The following is a 23,070-nucleotide window of genomic DNA, read 5'->3' as shown; positions in this document are numbered from 1 at the left end:
GAGGGAATGCCTTCAGTTTTTCTCCATTCAGAATGATGCTAGCCTGAGGCTTAGCATAGATTGCTTTTACAATATTGAGGTATGTTCCTGTTATCCCTAGTTTTTCTAGAGTTTTGAACATAAAGGGATGCTGTACTTTGTCGAATGCTTTTTCCGCATCTATCGAGATGATCATATGGTTCTTATTTTTAAGTCTATTGATGTGGTGAATAACATTTATTGATTTCCGTATATTGAACCAGCCTTGCATCCCAGGGATGAATCCTACTTGATCATGGTGTACAATTTTTTTGATATGTTTTTGTATCCAATTCGCCAGAATTTTATTGAGGATTTTTGCATCTAGGTTCATTAGACATATTGGTCTGTAGTTTTATTTCATTGAAGTGTCTTTGTCTGGTTTAGGTATCAGGGTGATGTTGGCCTCGTAGAATGAATTTGGAAGTTCTCCCTCTTTTTCTATTTCCTGAAGTAGCTTGAAAAGTATTGGTATTAGTTCTTCTTTAAAGGTTTTGTAAAATTCTGCTGTATACCCATCCGGTCCTGGGCTTTTCTTAGTTGGTAGTCTTTTTATGGTTTCTTCTATTTCCTCAATTGATATTGGTCTGTTTAGGTTTTCTATATCCTCCTGACTCAATCTGGGCAGATCATATGACTTAAGAAATTTATCTATGCCTTTACTATCTTCTAATTTATTGGAGTATAAGGATTCAAAATAGTTTTTGATTATCTTCTGTATTTCTGAAGTGTCTGTTGTGATATTGCCTTTTTCATCCCGTATGCTAGTAATTTGAGTTCTCTCTCTTCTTCTCTTCGCTAGCATCGCTAAGGGTCTGTCGATTTTGTTTATTTTTTCAAAGAACCAACTTTCAGTTTTGTCAATTTTTTCAATTGTTTCTTTTGTTTCGATTTCATTAATTTCAGCTCTGATTTTAATTATTTCTTGCCTTCTACTTCTTTTGCTGTTGTTTTGCTCTTCTTTTTCTAGGATTTTGAGATGAAGTATGAGATCATTTATTTGTTGGTTTTTTCTTTTTTTAAGGAATGAACTCCAAGCAATGAATTTTCCTCTTAGAACTGCTTTCAATGTGTCCCATAGATTCTGATATGTTGTGTCTGTGTTTTCATTTATCTCTAAGAATTTTTTAATTTCCTCCTTGATGTCTTCTATAACCCATTGATCATTCAGTAACCTATTGTTCATTCTCCAAGTGATGTATGCTTTTTCCTTCCTTCTTTTATCGTTGATTTTCAGTTTCATTCCATTATGATCAGATAAGATGCATGGTATTATCTCTACTCCTTTATATTGTCTAAGAGTTGCCCTGTGACATAATATATGATCTATTTTTGAGAAGGATCCATGTGCTGCTGAGAAAAAAGTGTAACTGCTTGATGTTGGGTGGTATACTCTATATATGTCAATTAGGTCTAGGTTATTAATAGTGTTATTGAGTTCTATAGTTTCCTTATTCAACTTTTGTTTGGAAGATCTGTCCAGTGGCGAGAGAGGTGTGTTGAAGTCTCCCATGATTATGGTATGGTGGTTTATTAGACTCTTGAACTTGAGAAGAGTTTGTTTGACGAACATAGCTGCACCATTGTTTGGGGCATAAATATTTATGATTGTTATGTCTTGTTGGTGTATGGTTCCCTTAAGCAGTATGTAGTGTCCCTCTTTATCCCTTTTGATTAACTTTGGCTTGAAATCTATTTTATTTGATGTGAGTATGGACACTCCTGCTTGTTTCCGAAGTCCATATGAGTGATATGATTTTTCCCAACCTTTCACCTTCAGCCTATGTATGTCTTTTCCTATCAAATGTGTCTCCTGTAGGCAGCATATTGTTGGGTCTTGTTTTGTGATCCATTCTACTAGCCTGTGTCTCTTAATTGGTGAGTTTAAGCCATTAACATTTAGGGTTATTATTGAGATATGGGTTGTTCTTCCAGCCATATTTGTTTATTTATGTTACTAAACATGGTTTGTTTTCCTCTTTGATTATTTTCCCCCCCTTTACTGTCCTACCTCCCACTGTTGGTTTTCATTGTTATTTTCCATTTCCTCTTCCTGTAATGCTTTGGCATTACAGGATGTTTTGAAGAGATGGTTTTCTAGCTGCGAATTCTTTAAACTTTTGTTTATCGTGGAAGGTTTTAATTTCATCTTCCATCCTGAAGCTTAATTTCGCTGGATACACAATTCTTGGTTGGAACCCATTTTCTTTCAGTGTTTGAAATATGTTATTCCAGGATCTTCTAGCTTTCAGAGTCTGTGTTGAAAGATCAGCTGTTATCCTGATTGGCTTACCCCTAAATGTAATCTGCTTCCTTTCTCTTGTAGCTTTTAAAATTCTCTCCTTATTCTGTATGTTGGGCATCTTCATTATAATGTGTCTAGGTGTGGATCTCTTATGATTTTGCACATTCGGCGTCCTGTAGGCTTCTAGGATTTGGGATTCTGTCTCATTCTTCAAGTCTGGGAAGTTTTCTCGTATTATTTCATTGAATAGACTGCTCATTCCTTTGGTTTGGAGCTCTGTACCTTCCTGTATCCCAATGACTCTTAAGTTTGGTCTCTTAATGTTATCCCATATTTCTTGGATGTTCTGCTCATGGTTTCTTAACAGTCTCGCTGAGCTGTCTATGTTCTTTTCCAGTTGAAATACTTTGTCTTCATTGTCTGATGTTCTATCTTCTAAGTGTTCTACTCTGCTGGTAGTATTCTCCATTGAGTTTTTAAGTTGGTTTATTGCTTCCTGCATTTCTAGGATTTCTGTTTGTTTGTTGTTTTATAACCTCTATCTCCCTGTATAGTTGATCCTTTGCTTCCTGGATTTGTTTGCGTAATTCATTGTCGAAGTGATCTTTCATTGTCTGATTTTGCTGTCTAATGTCTTCCTTGATACTCCAGATCATCTGAAGCATGTATATCCTGAATTCTTTATCTGACATTCCATCTGCTGCAGCTGTTACCTCTTCTAAAGTTGTGTTGACCTGCATTGCTTGTGGTCCTTTCTTTCCTTGTCTTTTCATACTGCTTGCATATCTTTCCTGCAGGCGCGGGCGGCGGCTCTGCTCTCTCCTTATTCCAATTGGGGTGTCGTGGCTACCATGCCTGCAGTTCACTGGGCCTGTTCTGGGCGCTGGCGGTGGCTCTGTTCTGCCCCTACTCCAATTGGGGTGACGAGTGTACCACACCGGCAGGCCACCGGGCCTGATCCGCCGGTCGGTTGCAGGTTTGCCTACCCTGCAGGCACGGGCGGCGGCTCTACTCTGCCCCTACTCCAAATGGGGTGACGTGTCTGTCGTACCGGCAGGCCACTGAGCCTGTCCCGCTGGTCGGTCGCAGATCTGCCCACCTTTCGGGCACGGGTGGAGGCTCTGCTCTGCCCCTACTCCAATTGGGGTGTCGTGACTACCCCACCTGCAGGACGCTGGGCCTGTTCCTGGCACGGGCGGCGACTCTGCTCTGCCCCTACTCCAATTAGGGTGGTGTGTGTACCACGCCGGCAGGCTCCTGGGCCTGATCCGCCGGTCTGTCGCAGGTCTGCCTACCTTGGAGGCGCGGGCGGCGGATCTGCCCTGCCCCTCCTACCACGCCTTCGGACCCCTGGGCCTGATCTGCAGGTTGGTCACAGGTCTGCTCACCCTGCGGGCACGGGTGGCGGTTCCGCTCCGCCCCCACTCCAACTGGGGTCACGTGGCCATCACACCGGCAGGGCCTGATCCGGGCATGGGAGAAGGATCTGCTCTGCCCCTACTCCAGTTGGGGTGACGTGTGTACCACACTGGCAGGCCACTGGGCCTGACCCGCCAGGCTGTCACAGGTCTGTTTACCTTGCAAGCGCGAACGGTGTCTCTGCCCTGCCCCTCCTACCACGCCCATGTACCACTGGGTCGCGGGTCTGCCCACCTTGCGGGTGCGGGTGGCGGCTCCGCTCCGCCCCCTCTCCAATTGGGGTCACGCGGTCACCACGCTGGAGAGCCGCTGGGCCTGCTCCGGGCGCTGGCGGCGGCCCGGCTCCTCCCCTCTGGCTCGACGACAAATTGAGGAGACTCAGGTGTCTGTGCCTCACCCCCCCCTACCAGGAGACCAACTGTTTATGTCACCGCTGGTATTGATGAAGTTCTCTCCTCCGCCGCTTTCTGATGACATCAGATCTCTGCCATGTTGTTATCCTATGCGAATGGCAGCATTTCGTTCCCCTTGCCGGGCAACCAAAGCAACGGGTGAGTCCTGACCGGCCCTCAGCAGGACCCGGACCGAGAAGCAGTTTCCGCGGGCTCCTAGCCCCGGGCCAGGGAAGTTCCGGGAGTCGGAACTCGGCCGCTCGGTGCTCGGTGTAAGCTCCTATAAGAGTAGGCTCCAAGAAGCAATCCCCGCGGGCTCAGTTCCGGGAGCCGGAATTCGGCCTCTTAGTGCTTGGTGTATGCTCTGATAGGAGCAGGGTCCAAGAAGCAGCCTCCGCAGGCTCCGCAGCCCTGGGCCAGGGCGGTTCCGGGAGCCGGAACTCGGCCGCCCCGCGCTCGGTGTTCGCTCCAATAAGATCAGGTTCTAAGAAACACCCAGGCACTGAACCCTAGCAATCTGTCTGCAATCCGCAGGCGAATGGCAGCCTGAAATTACCTGTTCTATGGCTGAATGAGCTGCGGTCAGTCGAAAACAGGGATGGTGACGTCAGCTTTCCAACATGGTGGCTGCTGGCCTCCTCTGTGGTCTGACCGGTGTGGAGAACCGAGATGGACCGCTTCCTTCCCCCATCTCGAACCCAGAATTCAGCCCTGAGTACGGTGCTTGCACGGCTGGCAGAAACTGCAGCACTGTATCCCTGCGTCGCTATCTCCTCGTTTCACAGCGCGCGCTGCAGACTCTAGCTGCGGGGCAATTTGCTGAATAAGCAGTGTTACCCTCCGTGCAACAAACCTCTAGCGTTTGAGTCCCCGTAGCCGATCCTCGTGCAATGGAAATCCTTCCTCCAGGTTCCGGAGCACCCCACTATTGCTGGAAATTCCTAAAAAGATAGCCTTTAGCCGTCCTGACTTGTCATACTCCCACACAGTGAAGCAGCACACGGGGGCAATGCACTCCCCTCGCCGCCATCTTCCCTGAGTTTATTTTTATAATTACATTTATTTATTTACAAATACTCCAAAGTTCACGTTCAATTCAAAGAGCACACTTTTTTCTGCATACTCTTTTAAGTATCTGGGACATATCAGTGAACAAAAAAGACAGAGTCCCCTGCCCTTATGAAGTACACATTCTAATAGAAGGGGACAGAGAACTATAAGTCATAAATAAATCACAAATTATGAGTAAAGGGACTGTATATCATGTTAGATCACAGTAAGTGTCAAGAGGACACTAGGGTCAAATAGAGCAAGGGGGATCAGGAGCATGTACCATGGGGCAAGGGAATGAGGGAAGGTCATTACATTAAATTGGGAGTGTCTCCTTGATAAAAAGAATCCATCCAAGAAAATGTAAAGAGGTGAGAGAATCAGCCAGCTAGAGCTAGGGAAGGATTCCATGCACAATGAATTGTTGGGCACTGGACAACAGCCATTAGTTAGAAGGTGTCTGTCCATGAGGGCAAGAGAGTAGTTAGCGATGAAGTTAGAGAGATGAGTGAGAAGGCCCAAGAATCAGGCCAGTTGGGGACTTCCAGGGAATTATCATGCTATTTGGCATGAAAGGATGTTGAGAGAGATATAATATCATTTGATATAAAATACTGATTCTAGTGACTAAGTTAAGAATGGACTCTAGGGAAGTCCCTGTTTCAGGAATACCACTTAGCTTGTATTGAACTAACCCTCCTACAAATGGTAATTATATATGATGGACAAAAGAAAAAAGCTAATGATATTCAGACCAGAGGAAAACAGAAAAAATCAAAGCAGCCAGCAAGCAAGCAGCAAAATCCAGGCAGTGAAAGACAAGGACTTCACTAGGCAAGAGCTATGTAGATGCAGATTCCCCCAAGGGCACACCCCCTGTGCATGAAATGACTAGTGCTCACTCAGAGAGCTCTACCATTCTGATGGAAAGTATTGGAGGAGGATGTTCCGGATGCCAGAGCAGCTGAATACTAAAGAGGAATATGATAGAAGGAAGGGAGCCCCAAAAGAAGAGTCTCATATTCTATGTACAAATGTTCCTTAAATTCTTTCCTGACTCCAGAATTGTGTTAAATGCTCAGAGTCTTCCTCAGGGAGCATGACCATTTAAGTGCTTTCTCCTCCAAGCAATTTGAATCTGACTTTTAAATAAGCTGTATTTTTCCATCATCGATTCTTTTCACAGCTCTCTGTGCGAGCTCAGCTTGGTGCAAAATCAGAGCAGTTGTTGAAAAAAGGAAAGAGCATTCCGGACAAATTGCTAGTTAACATCATGGTAAATGCTATTAAGTATGTATTGCTTTCTTTTTCCTTTGTATCTATTTAACATTTTCTTTATTGAACAAATATATATATCAGTACTAATACAGTAATGTAGATTTTTTTTGCTTTTAATAACTAGTGATTTAAAATTTACAATAAGGTCAATTTACATAGGTTTGCATGCCTAGTTTCACTCCCTCCCCTCATCAACCTTGGCTTTTTTCACCTAAATGTAAAAACAGACCAGATTCTATTACCTTTGGGGAAATCAAGGAGACAGGATAATTGAAAAAGCTAAGGGACAAACTATGGAGAAAAGAGATCAGGTAACTGCACTTCCTCAATTTGTGTTTCAAGAAGAGAGGTTAGGAGTTGGGATCCAAAACTAGATAGTGCTAGGCAGGACAGCAGTGGGGGCACTGACCAGAAGAATATCCACACACTTCTGTGTGTGCAGAGATCCTATGTGGGAGAAGATAAAGAAAAAGAATGTCAAATTAGTTTGTCATTTTGGATTCTATATAATCCTTTTTAAGGAGGAATGCTTCTCTTTACCCTTCCTTGTTAAAACAGAAAAGAGAGAAATTAAAAGAAACCAGTGGAGCTCAGTTGATCCATATGATAAAGAAATAAGGCCAAGCAGCATGGGAAAAAAAAGAGTTCAGTAGGTTCCTGTGAATGTGTTAGAGAGCTTGGAGTAGGTGAGGAAATAGAATCAGTTCTCTGTGCCATGTGGGAAGCATCTGTATATGGGGTAAAAATGGAGTTCATAACCCACTTGAATCAAAGTGTGAAATATGATATATCAAGAACTATGTAATGTTTTGAACAACCAACAATAAAAAATTTTTAAAAAAAGACAAACAAGGAAGGAGATATTAAAGAAGGTTTACTATGTACCTGGAATAAACTCCTCCTTAGTGTTTTCTTAAAAGGCCACATTGAAGATTTAAGTTGCTTCAGATATGATACATTTATAAATAGGAACATAGGGCTGCTGTCAGGGCTGGAGGGGCCTCATTCTAATACTTGTAAGATTTCTTAGCTGGGTACAGTGGCACACAGACCTGTAATCCCAGCAACTTGGAAGGCTGAGGCAGAAGTGTTGCCAAGTTCAAAGCCACCCTCAGCAACTTAGCGAGGCCCTAAGCAACTTAGCAAGACACTGTCTCAAAATTAAAAGGCTGGGATGTGGTTCAGTAGTTAAGCACCCTGGGTTCAATCCCTGGTGCACCCCACCACCACCACCACACACACACACACACACACACACACACACACACAGAGATTTCTTAAAACTGGCATAATTTTACCCATGGAATTTTTTTTTCAACGAAAAAAAAATGGAATTGAAAGCACCAAACATAAAGCAGATCTTTGGCTTCAGTAGAGTTAGAGGACCTACACTACATTGCCATGACTCTGTTATCCTCCACCCCCACCACCATCCCAATGCCCAATGTCCCAGTAGTCCCTCTAGAGGATGGTCACTAGTTTGAAATCCTTTGAGCTAATACAAAGAGGAAAGGGACCAAGCTGTTCCAGTTAAACAGCTGGCTAGTGATGCAGCCTGAGCCAAAGCCCAGGTCTCCTGACTCCCTAGCATCTGATGTCCCCACTCCACAGCTGAAATGGTGTGGCCATGACCTCCTCCTCTCTCTGAGGAGACTCCTAAGACGGTGGGAACCCTGGCCCTCAAAAGGTACTCAAGGAAAATATCGTTTCTATCTTAGGCCAATGAATCAATAAATCCAATTAACGCAAAATGTTTTACCACACTCTGGAATAGTAACATGCAGTCTTTTCCTGCTCTTCATTACCTAATTTGGGAAACCAGATGGTAACTTGAAGGAAGTTTGATACTGTGCAAGAATCACTGGATTCGGGGTTATTTGCAGTTTTATACCTTTGAACAAGTAATGAAATCTTTGAAGCTTAGTTTTTTGTACTTTTTCCTTGACAAATGATCAGAAGGATCACATACAGGCACCAAAGCAGACTTAGAAACCTCTGGAACGGGGATTCTACTATTTATATGACTTCTAACAGAGAATGAAATGAAACCATACCTTTCAATTCAAAGTCCAAAATAAGTTTTGTATAATTTAGGGTTTTAGAAGAAAGTTGAAGTCAATGTCATTTTTGCATTATTTTCCAATTGCAAACTGAAGTAATAATTCTTGGAATTCTCTGTAGAAGGCATTGTGCTGAGTGGAAAAATCCAGGAAGTGCTTCTTATCCTTCAGTAACTTATAACCTGATTGAAAATTTTTAAAAACTCACTTGAATTTTTCTAAATTGAGAATGTTTTTCTTGTATGGGGAAATGAATGAGAGGTAAAGGAGTTGAGATCACACTGTTATGCCCACGCAGGAGCTGGAGGGGTAGGAAGAACTCTCCGGGTTGACAGTGTAAATAGTATGTGCTGAATTCTGGGCTAGGTTTATTAAATGGACGCTTTTAGCTCATCCTGTGAGGGATGTTGTCATCCATGGTACAGATAGGATATTGAGGTGCCAAAGCAGAAGAGTCTATGAACACAATCTAGAAAATGCAATTCCTACATAACATTAAGGAGATGAGTGTGTTTAAAATAAATCTTCAAAACTGTAAAAGATAGGAAGTTATGAGGAAATGAAGCTGTGGCCAGTTGGTTTTCAGTAGTACCATGTTAAGGCCTCTGGAATTGACTTGGAGGGCAGCAGGGTCTCATGGGAGGACTTTAAGCAAGGGAGTGATACTAGCACATAAGGAAACCTAATCTTTCAATTGTAAAGTAATGAAATCCTTGCAGTAGAAGGTTATTGTAGAATTGAAGGAAAGGTAAAAGCAAGGATCATTGTATTATTATTTGTAAAGTACTTGTGTCTATCAAAATGTTGATGCATTGTTCTATTTGATCTAGTGAGTTACCTATAGATCAAAGCTGGATCCTTGATGGTTTTCCAATGACATTAAACCAAGCACAGCTTCTGGAGGAAACTCTCACAGGCTGCAACAGAAACCTCATAGAAAAGGAGACAAAGAAAACACAAATATCTACACTGGCTGTTGATCCTACAGCTTCCAAAGAAGTACCTCCTCCCCCGTCTGCATTTGATTTTGTCATATTATTAGATATTTCAGATGCTTTCTCACTGAGTCGCAAGAATGATATTATGGGTAAGTCCAACACCTTTTTATTTTTTAGACTCCGTTTAAAACATTTTATTACAGCATTATAGTTAAATGTCATATTGAGGTTCAGTGACATAGTCACACAGGCATGGACTGTAACTTGCTCCATTTTAGTCCTCAGTACTTCCTCTTTCCCTCCTCTCCTCCCTCCCACTGTTCCCTTCCTCTACTCTACTGGTCTTCCTTCTATTTATTTATTGTTTGTTTTAATTGCTGATTTATAGATATACATAAAGGTGGAATTCACTGTGGTACAGTTATATATGTTCAGGGTATAATTTGGTAAATTTCACTCTGTAGTTCTTCCCTTTTCCTGTCCTTCCTCCCACCCCCTCTATCTCCTTCCTCTGGCTCACTGATCTCCCTCCTGTTTTGATGGGATCCCCTTCCTTTTTTTCTCTTATTTTGCTCTAGCTTTATTTACTTTTTACATTTTTTTTTTACAATCAAAACTGTTGGTTTTATTTGTTCTCTGATTCAGTGAGTACAATTGTAAGAAAGAATCCATTTCAGTCTTTCAAAGACTTATCTGGCTGAGCATATTTGCCTCTGACTTTGACTGTTAGCATTCAGCACCAAGGTCAAGCTTGGAACAAAAGGAGAACTGCAGGCTGACTGCAGGCATCTCACTCTGGCAGCTGCCTGACACAGAGCCTCCTTTCATTTGATTTAAAATTGAGTGTACAGGGCTGGAGCTGGGGCTCAGTGGTAGAGTGCTTGCCAAACTTATGTGAGGCACTGGGTTCGATCCTCAGCACCTCATAAAAATAAATAAAATAAAGGTATTGTGTCTACCTACAACTAAAATACATATATATATATTTTTTTTAAAATTGTGCAACAGTGTTCACAACTTTGAAAATCCATCTGCACTTTTCATATTCAAATATGTAAAGTATAAAAAGGTTATTATTTCATCTTGAGATTTTTCTTTCTTAGAATTTAAAATTGTAATGATTTTTAAAAGATCTTTTTGTTAATGTTCTCCTTTATCTAAAGCAAGATTCCACCTAAACTATTTTAGACAGATAAAAGGATATTCTTCTAAAGTATCTTGTTCATTGACACAGTCATTTAATTTATATCCACGCTTACTAAGTGCCAGACACTGGTGATAGACCTATAAAGGAAAAATGGGTCCCGCCTCCAAAAAGTGTAGTGAAAATTTTAGACAAGGAACCAAGGGATTATGGCATAGAGCTGTGCTGTCCAGCATGGTGGCCACTAGTCACATGTGCCTATTTACATTAATTTAAACAAATAAATGAAAAATGCAGTTCTTCAGTCACACCTATCACAATTTATGAACCAGTGTGGCTAGTAGCTACCAGATTGACAGCACTGACACAGAATGTTTTCTTCCTATTGGACAGCACTAGGACACATTGATGGGGGCTAAAATGGTAAATAGTAAATATTTACCTAATATTTATAAGGTGTCAGGCATTGATCATATAGAAATGAAAGGCTAGTCCCCATTTCTCCATTGTTTATGGGATAATGTGAAGAAAAATAAACTTAATTAGATAATGTGGTTTGTTATATGCTATAACAGAGATGCCCAGCATGGGGAGAGGTTAGCCCAACCAAAACAAGGAGCAAACTAAAGAGGAAGCATTTGCATAGCTTAGCTAGTGAGCACAAAATGTTTATTCAGAGAACAGCAAGAACCTCATTAGGACTGAGAGACTTCACCAAGGTCTGCTGGAAAGTAGGTGGGGGACCAGTTCAGAGTCTGGCAGTAAACTGAGTTGTTCAGACTTTATCCTGAAGCTGTGTAAAGCCACCCTATGACACTAAACACAGGTCTATTGCATTTAGATATGCTTTTTATAATGATAGTTCTGGCTTCAGTGTGGATGATGAATCAGAAAAGGAGTGAGATTGGAAGCAATTACACAAGTTAGAAAATTACCATTTTAAAAGTAACAAATACATTAAGACAGCAGCAAGAGGCAAGGGAGGAACAATCAGATGCAAGTGATATTTAGGGAGTAAACTTGGGGAGACCAGGATGACTTTGTTTCCAGTTTGCCCAGATTTTTGAATGGTGATACCATTCACTTAGATAATATAGAAAAAAAAAAAAAAAACACTCAGAATTTCTTTTGGGATTGTGTTGATCTTGAAATGCCTGTGGGACAATTAAGTTAGGATATTCTGAAAACAATTCTATAAATGGCTCTAGATATAATGAAGGAAGTATAAAGATTTTAAGGTGAACAGAATCATCTAGGAAGAATGCATAAGAAAAAGATCCATACCGACACAAAAACATCATAATTTAACGTGGAGAACAGAGGAAGACTATCTAGAAGCAACAGCTAGAGGGAAAGCAAGTCAGGGAGCATACTGTCTCCCAAGAAAAGAAGACAGATTTTCAAAACAGGTATTGTTCAAACTCCCTCCCAGACCAGCCTGAGCCAGGGTGTAGGAACCCAGTCACTAGGATCCAGTACAGTGTGCCGTCTTGCAATGCTTGGGGTCCTTGGAGAAGCCTGAAGAACAACATCACAGAGACGCACATTATACCAAAGCCAGGTGGACTGCAGAGCATCAATCCAGCTAGGGCTGGGCAGAGAGCAATGGTCCAAACCAAAGCCAACAGGCAGAAGACCAGAAGGACCTAAGGAGAGAGATAGACACCATTAAGAGAATGGTGTCAGAAATGAAGAGCTAAAGGCTGCTCAGGCTGTTCAGCCAGTGCTTCTGGCCCTGGATCATGAGTCTGAGAAGGGAAGCAGTGTACAACACTTGGTGACAGGTAGTAGAAAGTCAGGCTCATCCTTTGTATCCAATGGTGACTGAAATGAGACATGAGGGGCTTCCAGGGATGATATTGTTTGTTTCTTGCTCTGGATACTGACTACTTTCAGTTTCTGGAATTCATCAAACTCTTTATTTATGTATAGATTCTTTTTTTTTTTTTGGCAGATACAATTGAATGAAGAGTATTAAAATTAAAAAATCCAAAATCTGGAATCAAAATGACTAGAATCAAATTCCTTTTCTACTACATACAAATTTATGCAGTTTGGGGACAATTAGAGAACCCAAATCTTGCTTTACAGGTTTTGCTGTGAATACAAAATAACATAGTATGTTTAAGAGCATTTAAGAACTAACTGTGTGCTAAATTCTACCTATTTATGCTACAGAGAAATCAAATAAGATAAAGACTGAAACATGTCCACTGGCTTTGACATTTTAGATGGCTAGAATGAGAACTATCTCATTGGCAATAGCAGGGATGGGGGTGGTAATGGATTTCAGCAGGCTGAGGCACAAATAGGAGGTGTGTAAGTAGAGTGTGTGGGTGGAGATAACTACCAAAGAAGCTCATCTGGAAAGAAAGCATGGTGACATGGTAGTCTGTTTTTGGTCTCCCTCCTTCTCTCTCTTTACTTTAGGAAAGGGTGCATATATATGAAAGACCTCAGATGATTTTTGAGGCAGGGAATCAGTTATGTATTTGTTATAGTTATGTATAATTTTCCTAGAAGTCTACCATAGATGTCCCCAATCTACGTAGGGGAAGAGAGGGGAACATCATCTAAGCCTGGTATAGCAGAGGAACACAGAAATTGGAGTGGTTAGATGGGGAGAGAAGTTGAAGTGTTCAATTGTGCAGTTTAGGCTTTCTAAAAAATAAAGACACCAGCCAATTTGGGAGGAAAATATAGGAATTCAGGAACCAGATGCTGTTGGAAAGATTTAGCAGTTACACAAGAGTGTTGTTCAAACCAGAGTTTGTGGTAGGAATTACAGTGGCAATGGTAATGGGTGCTGGAAGAAGAAAGAAGAGACTGGGCAATGACTGGGCAGTGTTGGCAGAGAGAGGAATGAATCCATTTGGCAAATATGAAATAGTGACCATGAGATGGTGCATGATAACATCTCCTAAGAAGAGATCCCACAATTTTCTTCAATCACCCATTCTGTAGAAGGGGAACAACTGATTGCTATACCCTGTGATGGCCCTTGATTATCTTGAATGCTATTAATTTACTCTTCAGTGCTTTTTTGCTTTGAGTAATTCTAATTTATTTTAATGTAGTTCCAGGCTTTCTTTCCTGTCTTTAGATGTAGTGGGTTTTATAAATAGCCAAAAAAAATGCATGCACATTATCCTGTATTCTAAATCCAATTCATCTTGTTCTATCATGAATATAGAAGGGGAACAACTGATTACTGTGCTTGTGAAGGTCCTTCATTTTCTTGAATGTCATAAATTCATCCTTCAGTGCTCTCTTGCTTTGAGTATCTCTAATTCTTTTTAATCTAGTTCAAGGCTTTCTTTTCTCTTTATCATTTCCAATTATTCTAATATTATGAGTGTCCTGAATTTTGTGCCGTTTATCCAGAACTGGACGCAATAAGAGATGTTGAGGCTGTTTTGTTTTTTTGTCCCTGTGATCTATTTTTTATGTCTATTAAAGAGCAGGAACTTATGAATCTAGGAAAAAAAAACATTGTTTATTCTATGGTATTGTAATATAATGTCAAAAATAATTCTATGTGTATTTAACTTTATGGCTATCTTGTTATTTCATTCTTAATTTTTACTTCATAGCATTGATTTTTCTTTATTCCAAGTTTGTCATCCCTCATGACCCATCATCAGTTTTCCTCCTCACCTGTTCATAATATTAAATCAGACTTTTTTTTGAGAGAAAGATATCTCTGAAATAAAAGGTTTATTAAGCTGTTACAGATCCTCAGCCAAATTAAAAGGACTCATCCTGGGACAGATCCCCTAAACTACTTACAGCATGGGCAGATAGCACTTGCCAAATAGCCAAGGAATGCAAGGAGCCAGAGTACTTTATAATGAAATTTTATGGGAGAAGAATCATAAGTCATTTACTAATGTACCTACATTGACTACAGATAAGAGAAGTAGGATAATGGGAAGGGGCAAAGTGCTGGGATCAGAGGATAATCCAAAAAGAGGTCTTGCTGCTGCTTGATTGGTTTTAAAAGCAGAATGTGATGTGGTCTTTATGGTTAATTTTCAACATGCAGTGAAGGAACACAGATCATTTGTTTTCTTCTTTTTAGGTTTAGCTTGAAGCTGTGGGTTAAAATAAACTCCTTTCATGTTTTTCCTCCTATCATCTGCCTTAATTTAGGATATTCAGAATTCTTATCAATAGTCAATTCTAAGATCCTCTACTTTGAAACTATAGCTCCTTTTTAATGTCTTACCCCATTTTCTCCAATTTCCAAGAACAATTTGAATTCTCATTCCAAAACTGTATTCTTTCAACATTTTATTAAACATTTTTTAAGCAATATTGGACCAAAGACTGGACCATATCAATTGGCATCTTGCACTAGTATATTTTAGCGTAAGTAGCAACTTGACTGGTTTAGAAAATTATGTAATTATTTTTATATCATAGCTGAAGAATTTGCACATGAAACTACTCACAAAGATATTGGTCAACCCAGAGCTGCTGAAAACCAAGATAAGGATGTGAACCAGAACTTAAAGGACCAGATACAACATAGGTTCGTTTTAAACTAAATGCCCTGCTTATTGTTCCTTGCCCTTTGAACAGACTGACAATTACCCACTTTGAAATCATCACATGTAGAAAAAATAATTATTTCCTGGCATTCAGTTTTCATTTCTTTCTTTCTTTCTTTTTTTTTTTTTTTTTTTTTTGTGCTGGGGATCGAACCCAGGGCCTTAGTCATGCAAGCTGGCATTCAGTTTTTTACAGGTAAAATAAAACTAAGTGGTTTTAGTGTTGAGTGAAATGTTTATGTGGTAGATTTTATATTCAGAGCCTAAGTCATTATACTCTGAGAAAAGAATTCAATAGGCAACATTTCACAGAGTGGTTACATGAACTTATAAGTTAATTATATAGAACTCATCCTAACCCATTAAGGAAATTCCACTGAAGATCATGGAACTTCAAAGAGCTAGGTATCAGACTACAGAGTGTAGTTCTAAGGGCACTTCTGTTTTGCTAAAAGGAAGTTGGTGACATTCTTCTGGTTATGTACAATTTTACTTTGGAAAAATTTGGACAAAAAAGATAATTTTATGAAATATTGAGAAGTCTAAAAATATGAAGTGAGCCAGAGAAGAGTAATTTAAGCCATATATTAAGGCTATATCCTGTCTGGGAATAAAAAAGTTTCAAGAATAATTCCAAGAATACTTTTGAGGAAAGAAAATAAGTCTGAACCATCTATACCTACTCAAAGGCCTCTTCACTTTCAATCTCTAAGAAAAAAATTAGATGTCATGGATGGATCAGGCTATGACTACCATCATAAGAATACTCAGTGTCGCTCTTCATTAATGCAGATGATGTTTCTTAGATTTTAAAATAGAGAACTAAAGGACACTAAAGATTTCCTGAACTGGTGACATTTTCAAATCTTCTTTTATTCTTATATGTATCTCAAAATATGTCTTAATGGTATTGAATAATTTCTTTAATCTAAATTCAATAATATTCTATTCCCTATATATTTCTCAAAGTTGTTTTTTTCAGATTTGTTAGTAACCTTCCCCTTGCTGTGACCAAAATATCTGACATAAACAACTTGGAAGGACAAAAGATCTATTTGGGATTAAGGTCTCAGAGGTTTCAGTTTATGGTTGATTGGTTTCATATCTTTGGCAGAAAGGCATGGCAGAGGAAAGCTGTTCAGCTCATGGCAGCCAGGATGCAGAAAGCCCGAGAGAGGAAGAGGCTGGGGAGAAGATATACCCCTACAGGACATCCCTCTAGTTGGGCCTCACTGCCGATAGTTTTCCCCTCCTCCTACATAGTCCACTTCACTATGATAGATTAAGCCTTTGGTGAGGTTAGTGGCCTAATGGTCCAATCACTTCCCCAAAGCCCACCCCTGAATTCTTCTGCACTGGGAACCAGAAATTTCGATACATGAGTCATTGGGGGAAACTTCACATCCAAACCATAACAAGGTTCATAGAAGATTACTATATATAAGATTATATATAAGATTACTATATGAGTAGTCTGTATTTTTATTATGCATGTCGAATAAATCATAATATCATAATTATTGTTTCTTTACTCAGATGTTTCAATATATTCATATAACATTTTGATTTTGCAGAATTACAAGCTTCTTGGACAACTGGCCTTTGTTGGAGCAATGGTTTTCAGAGACAGAAAATGTTCTGATAAAAGTTAATGCTGAAATAGATAAGGAATCTTTGTATCAAAAACTGAAAGACATTTTGTCAACTGAAATTGTGAAAAAAAGGAACAAAGGTATTTACATTTCTTTATGTAACTTAAATAAGTGGTTTTCATGAGTTTAAGAAGAAACAAGGGTATAATTGCAAAGTTTTCTCGTTTGGGGGTTTTACTCTCTACAAATGTATTCTGCCTCTAACTTTAGTTTTCAGCTGCATATGTGTTTGAATAAACTAGTTCTCTTCCATTAAAATTAATGTAATCCAAGAGGTCATTTTGCTGACAGTATTGTTTTCATTTTAAAAACAGAAATAGCAGACTTAAAATTAAGGATGCTGGTCATATTGTATTCTTTGAATATATATAATCTTATTTGTCAATTAAATTTCTGTAAATAAAAGTTAAAAATTAATGATGCTATAGAGAAGAGTAAATATTTAAATTTGTTAAACTTCAGCATTATAAGGTAACAGTATGTGAATTCTCTTTTTAGGATGGAAGTAGTAGGTGCTTAGCTCCCCCAAATGTGTTTATTTTGGTATGAATTTATTGATTATTAATTTCTTCTTTATTAGCTGTCTTCTGTGGTATATTGCCCTTACATTAACCCATCTAGACTTTCTTCCTCCTTCATTCAACCAATAAAAATTGCCCATTACCTTTTCATATATTAATGGAACTTATTTGAAAGAGGTTTTTAACTCAGTTCAATGCAACACTTCCGTTGGAATTTTAACTTTGAAAAATGATTTGATAAAAAATCTTTTTTTTTTATATCAATTGCCCCTAATTATATACCAACCACATTTTTTTGGTGTAATAATAAATGGTCAAAGTTAATAAGATCAGAAGGATTCTGAAGTTGCCTTAGTAGTTTCACTTACTCCTGTCCTTTGACTATGACCTAACTATCATAATGTATCAGTGAACTGACACCAAAGCAGTGCATCAGCATAAGCCCCTGCCACCATGGGGAAACAGGGACTCAGACTTAGAAGCTCCTACATCTGCTCACAAACACACACCAGGGAGAGGCTTTCCATCAAAACAAAAACAAATCCATAGAGTATTTTGAGAGGCTTAGAATGTGACAGACACCAGACTGAGAGGTGGGAGGACAGCTTCCACAGCCCCTCTTGGAGGTCTTGGTGGGGAAGCCAAACCAACATTAATCCACCCTGTAAAGGCTCAAAGCTGCAGGCTAGAATCCATTTGCTTTTGCCAGCCATCAGTTCCAAAGTTAGCATTTTCCTAAAATGTTAAATTCTGTAATGTAATCAGACCACTGATGGCATTAACAGGGGCAACTATCAATGTAGGGTTTACAGGTTAATTAGTTAATTACTAATAACTATATAGCAAATATTTTATTATTAAATCAATAGGTGCTTACCTAGTCTAGTGCTCTATATTAAACACCCTGATTAAGTTAAAAATAAAATAAATTGTGGTGCTTCTGTATATATTTCAACATGAAAAAAATGACCATAATATATTGTTAAGTAGAAGATTTCACAGACAATCCCCTTTCTACATATTTTTCTAAATTCTTGGGTTTTAAAACAGTAATTATGCATTACTTTTATAATCAGGGATTCCTCACCAGTGGATCAGTGGTCTCAGAGTGGGCACCTGTGGTCTGGAGGGTTGCAGAGCCTGAGGTGGTCAGTGGGGTGTGCCAGGAAGGGTGAACTGCATCATGACAGGCAGAGGGCCACAGCAATGCTGGGAACCTGGAAAGACCTGGCCAGCCACGTTCCAGTCCTCAAAGCACCCAGGCTGGCTGTCTCGTCTCCTCTTCTCTAGAACACTCCTCCATCATGTATCTACAAGTCATTTCATGACTTTCTTCATATATTACTCTAATGTCAGCTTAGCAGTGGACCCACCCAGCTTAGCACCCTATGTAAAACTTAAAACAACATCCTACAGCACACTCCTGACCCACCTTCCTCTCTTCAGTTCCTTTTCTTCCTAGGGGATATTACCTTTCAACCTTTTGTATAAATTAAATTATTCATCATGTTGATGGTTTGCCTACTACCACCAGAACACAAAATTCACCAGGGCTTTGATTTTCTGTTTTACTGTTGTATCTCCAGCAACCAGACCTGTGCTTAGTGTTGTTTGTAATAGTACTTAATAGTCAGATTATTTTAGAGTTATAGCCCTTGCTTTTCTTTGAGAGATGATATAGATTCAATAAATAGCCTTTGCATGGCTGGGCACGGTGGCACATGCCTGTAGTTCCAGCTACTTGGGAGGCCAAGGCAGGAGGATCATAAGAGCCTTGGAGTTCAAGATCACCAGCTGGGCAACATAGTGAGACACTATCCAAAAAAAAAAAAAAAATCATGACATGAATGAATTTATATGAATTAATAGCTAAGTTTTAATTCAGGACGTATGCACCATGCAGTGTTCTAAACACTTGATATGCATTTCCACACATTATTTTCCTCTTCCATTTCCTCCCAACCCCCACCTCTTCTATCACATTGCTTTTAACCCTCTTTTTATGCCTCTTTTACCTTGTTTTTCCACTAGAAACTGTGAGATAGCTCTTTATTTTTTCATTCCTTTTTATTAACTAGTTCTGCTTTGTTACATTTCCATTTGGCACCTATTCAACAAACCTTTTAGCTGCTCTGTGTACATGCATGTGCACACACACACACACACACGCATGCACTCACGCACGCATGCACACCCCATCACCCTCACCACCTCCATCATCACCACCTCTACCACTTCAAACCCCATCAAAAGGCAAGAGAAAACCATATTTGTGACCAGGTAATGAAAGACTAAAATCTTGGCTTTCAGGACTGGATGATTGAGAGAGAGCCCTAAGACACAAATTGACCTTAAATCGTTAAGTGTAATTTCATATTAATTTCAGTTTCTCTTAGTTCAAGTGAAATAGTGAGTGTCTGGAATCCCTAATGAAGGTTCATTCTTATCGTCTTTTTGAAGTTGAAAAGAAATTAGAAGAAAAGGAAGCTGAGAAAAAAGCAGCAGCTGCCCAGGCAGAGCCTCCACCCCCGCCTCCTCCCCCACCTCCTCCTGAGGCGGAAAAAGAGAAGGAAAAAGAGCCTTTGAAAACTTCTCCTACCAAAGGAAAACCACAATCAGGTGACTGACAGGGTGATTTATAATCTGGTTGCCAGTGCTTTATTTTCGCTTAGAAAAGAATTGTAAATTAGAGTGCCAGTCTGTTTATGTGGATTCAGCCTTTGGCAACTTCAGTCATGAGAAACAAAGATCTACACTCAGGTGGAAGTAGAAGAATCACTATTTCTCTCTCACACACACATACACTCTCCCTCTTTCTCACTCTTTCTCTGCTAGGAATTGAGCCCAAGGCCTCTCACATGCTGTACACATGCCCTACCACTGAACTACACTCCACCTAACGAAAACCACCATTACTAGCCAAGAACACCTTTGATAAAATGCTCAGGGTCTTCACTGTTTAGCAAGGAATGTGAACTCATCACACTCAGGCCAGCTGATGAGAATAAGAACATAGTCAGGAAGAGAAAAAACACAGAAGAATATGAAGTAATTTAGGGCAGATCAAGAGGACAATTGTTTGCTGAACTATAGAGTTACATTGATGTAAAGAGTGAGAGTGTCTTAATAAAATGAGAATTAACATAGCCAGATGTCTATAAGAATAAGGGAACCAATCAATAGCATCCATTAGAGACTAGAATTTGTCTGAATGTGAATCTTCAGAGTTATGTGGTTATCAAAGGAAAGAAATAAATATCTGACATCTCAGTAAACTTGTGTTTATGGTTCTATAGATGAAAGTCTTCATAGAGAATATTCTTTAGTTTGAATTCCTTTTATATCCTTAACTACTAAGGAGCATGTGATAGACAATGAATATAATGACAAAAGTAAAGTGTTTGATCATTGTATAAATTAGTAGGATGTTTGTATAAAACAGCCCTGGCTCTAGTTTCTGGTTTCCACTTTACAAATGGGTGGCCATGCACTTACACAAGTCTACCTAGTCTTAAGGTTGTGTCATAATTGGACTTCTAAACTCCAAATCTTTGGGCTTCATGAAGACTTTAGATGAGTCTGAACCTTTAAAAAAATAAATTTATTCATACTAAGCAAGGAAATTTGAAAATTTATGGTATATTAAAGATAATTTCACTCCCACAATAGAAGCTTAACTAAAGGCAAAATTCACAGACATTAAAGTTTTTACCATATGACAATAAAATACAAAGCCATGAATTAAGTATACATCCTTAAATATGCATCCTTTTTCTACTACCTTAGTAGGAATTTAAAAAACAATTCAAAGGTCTGGAGAAAAAAAATAAAAATCTTGAAAAAGCTTTTCAGAGCTGAGAAAGACAGTTTTCATAGTGTGTAAATTAGCCTGGATTTATCCACTATGGTTCTTTAAGCTATAGCCATGACTCTACTCACCCCTTACACCCCATCAACTGGCTTCAATCAGAGTATCAATGTATTTGAGCTGTTCTCTAAAACTGATCTCTCATGTTTCTGATTATGACATAGTTCAGTCCTTAAGTTTCTCAAGATTGTTTGCTATTTTAAAATTGTTTTCTTGAACACTGTGCATTGGAGGAATAATAAATCTATTGTTGCTTCAAAGACTGAGTGTACCTGTCTGTTTTTTCCACCAAAAGCAGTGCTAATACCTAATCATTAAATAATGTTTGAAAAGATTAATCTCTAGAGGCCTAATTACTGCTATTCAACAATAGTGCATCATTGGTATCCAACAATAGTGCATCACTCAGTGTCATGGGCCTCAATAGAGCAAGGAGTGCTGCCCATTCAGCTCAGGGAGAGAAGTTTCTGGAAGGTTTTTTTTTTTTTTTAATTATATAAATAATTTCAATTTTTCTTCAAAAGAGAAACTTTCCCAAGTGAATTCTGAGGCTTCTGAACATGCCCAACTCAGACATTCAATTACAATATTTTCTAGAAACTGAGATGAAAAGAGGAATTAATTCCTAAAACAATAACAACAAAATATGGAACGGGGTAGAAAAGTAGACAGAGTACACTGAATTCTAACATAATTTTGTTCAAATATAGTTCTATGTTTTATATACTTCTACATTTTATACCTGCTTTAAACACACGTGAGATTCAATTTAGAAAAGATCACAGCTGTGCTCCCTTGGAAGGCTTATTATGAACTCCACCACCAAACAGCAGTATTGATTTGAACTGAAGTTCTCAGTATGGCAAAATAGAAGAGCACTTATTAAAATAAATCTGAATAAGCCCACATTTCAAATGGACTTGGAAGTTTAAAAACTCCACAATTCCATTGCAGAGGATTATGATCATATTCATTACCAGATGTTAATATTAAAGTTTGAATAAAATTCTCAGAGGGATGAAATAGAAAAATACTAGCAGGGATATCATTTGAGAAGCTCCACATTCTATCTTCAGGTTAATTTTAACTCACAGAACAGACCCGAGCCATTTTGTGTGGTTCACAAATATAACTATTTATCTGTGAGAAATAACATATGATTGCTTAGAAATCATATAGCCTAAGCTATTGGAGTAAGTCATCGGTAACACCTGTGTGTTGAATTTTGTTTAGAAACCCCACGTGGTAAACAAGAAGCTCTTCGTGAAGGAAAAGGAAAGAAAGGTGAAACTGCACCCAAAAGAAAAGGAACAGCAGAAAAAGGTAGATACTATTTGTGTTAGTCAGGTTTTCATCACTGTGACAAAGTTGGCGAAGGAAAGATTTGTTTTGGCTCAAGGTTTCAGAGGTTCAGTCCATGGTTGGCTGGCTCCAAGGCAGAAACACCATGGCAGAAAGGTGTGACAAAGGTAGCCTGCTCAGCTCATAGCAGCCAGGAAGGAGAGAGAGAGAGAGAGAGAGAGAGAGAGAGAGAGAGAGAGAGAGAGAGAGAGACCAGAGAGTGTACCCCCAGTAACCTAATTCCTTCTACTATGTCCCACCTCCCAGTAGTTCATGCAGCCATCAGTGGATTAATCCATCCACTGATGAGATCAGAGCCCTCATAATCCAATCACTTCCCAAAAGCCTCGCTTTTAAGTATATGATATTCAGGGGCATTCTAGATCTAAACTATGACATTATTACATGCAATCCACATTGTGCAAGTCTGTCAGTGAAAACAGCTAGGAGTATATATGAGTATGCATTGACTATATCTCTCAGGCATTTGTAAATCATAAGTCCTTACCAAAGAAAATAGCCTCAAACTTTGTGTATCCTGCCTTTTAGCAAGGTCCCTGCTAAGAAAAGTGGTGCTTGCAGGGAATCATT

At 39.3% G+C, this 23,070-nt stretch overlaps 1 protein-coding gene across 8 annotated transcripts in view; it reads left to right on the top strand.

The window, feature by feature from the left end:
- The window catches only part of Spef2 (sperm flagellar 2), a 188,934-nt gene that overhangs the window by 86,590 nt on the left and 79,274 nt on the right, over positions 1-23,070 (top strand). For 6 of the 8 annotated variants that reach the window (XM_058572081.1, XM_046422327.2, XM_046422326.2 and 3 more), the window contains 6 exons: positions 6,311-6,414; positions 9,293-9,549; positions 14,970-15,078; positions 16,672-16,829; positions 19,731-19,889; positions 22,372-22,461. In XM_058572081.1, coding sequence (XP_058428064.1) covers positions 6,311-6,414; positions 9,293-9,549; positions 14,970-15,078; positions 16,672-16,829; positions 19,731-19,889; positions 22,372-22,461 — 877 coding nt within the window. Of the gene's footprint in view, positions 1-4,092; positions 4,234-6,310; positions 6,415-9,292; positions 9,550-14,969; positions 15,079-16,671; positions 16,830-19,730; positions 19,890-22,371; positions 22,462-23,070 lie in introns of those variants that run through there. The other 2 variants (XM_058572080.1, XR_009224705.1) reach the window with 2 other exon arrangements.

The sequence above is a fragment of the Marmota monax genome, unplaced genomic scaffold, assembly GCF_021218885.2.
Source record: "Marmota monax isolate L192 unplaced genomic scaffold, Marmota_monax_Labrador192_F-V1.1 WCK01_AAM20220418_F8-fsc00077, whole genome shotgun sequence".
In the NCBI taxonomy this organism is placed as follows: Eukaryota; Metazoa; Chordata; class Mammalia; order Rodentia; family Sciuridae; genus Marmota; species Marmota monax.
The sequence above is the reverse complement of the archived record's forward strand: the minus strand, read 5'-3'. Positions and strand labels throughout refer to the sequence as shown.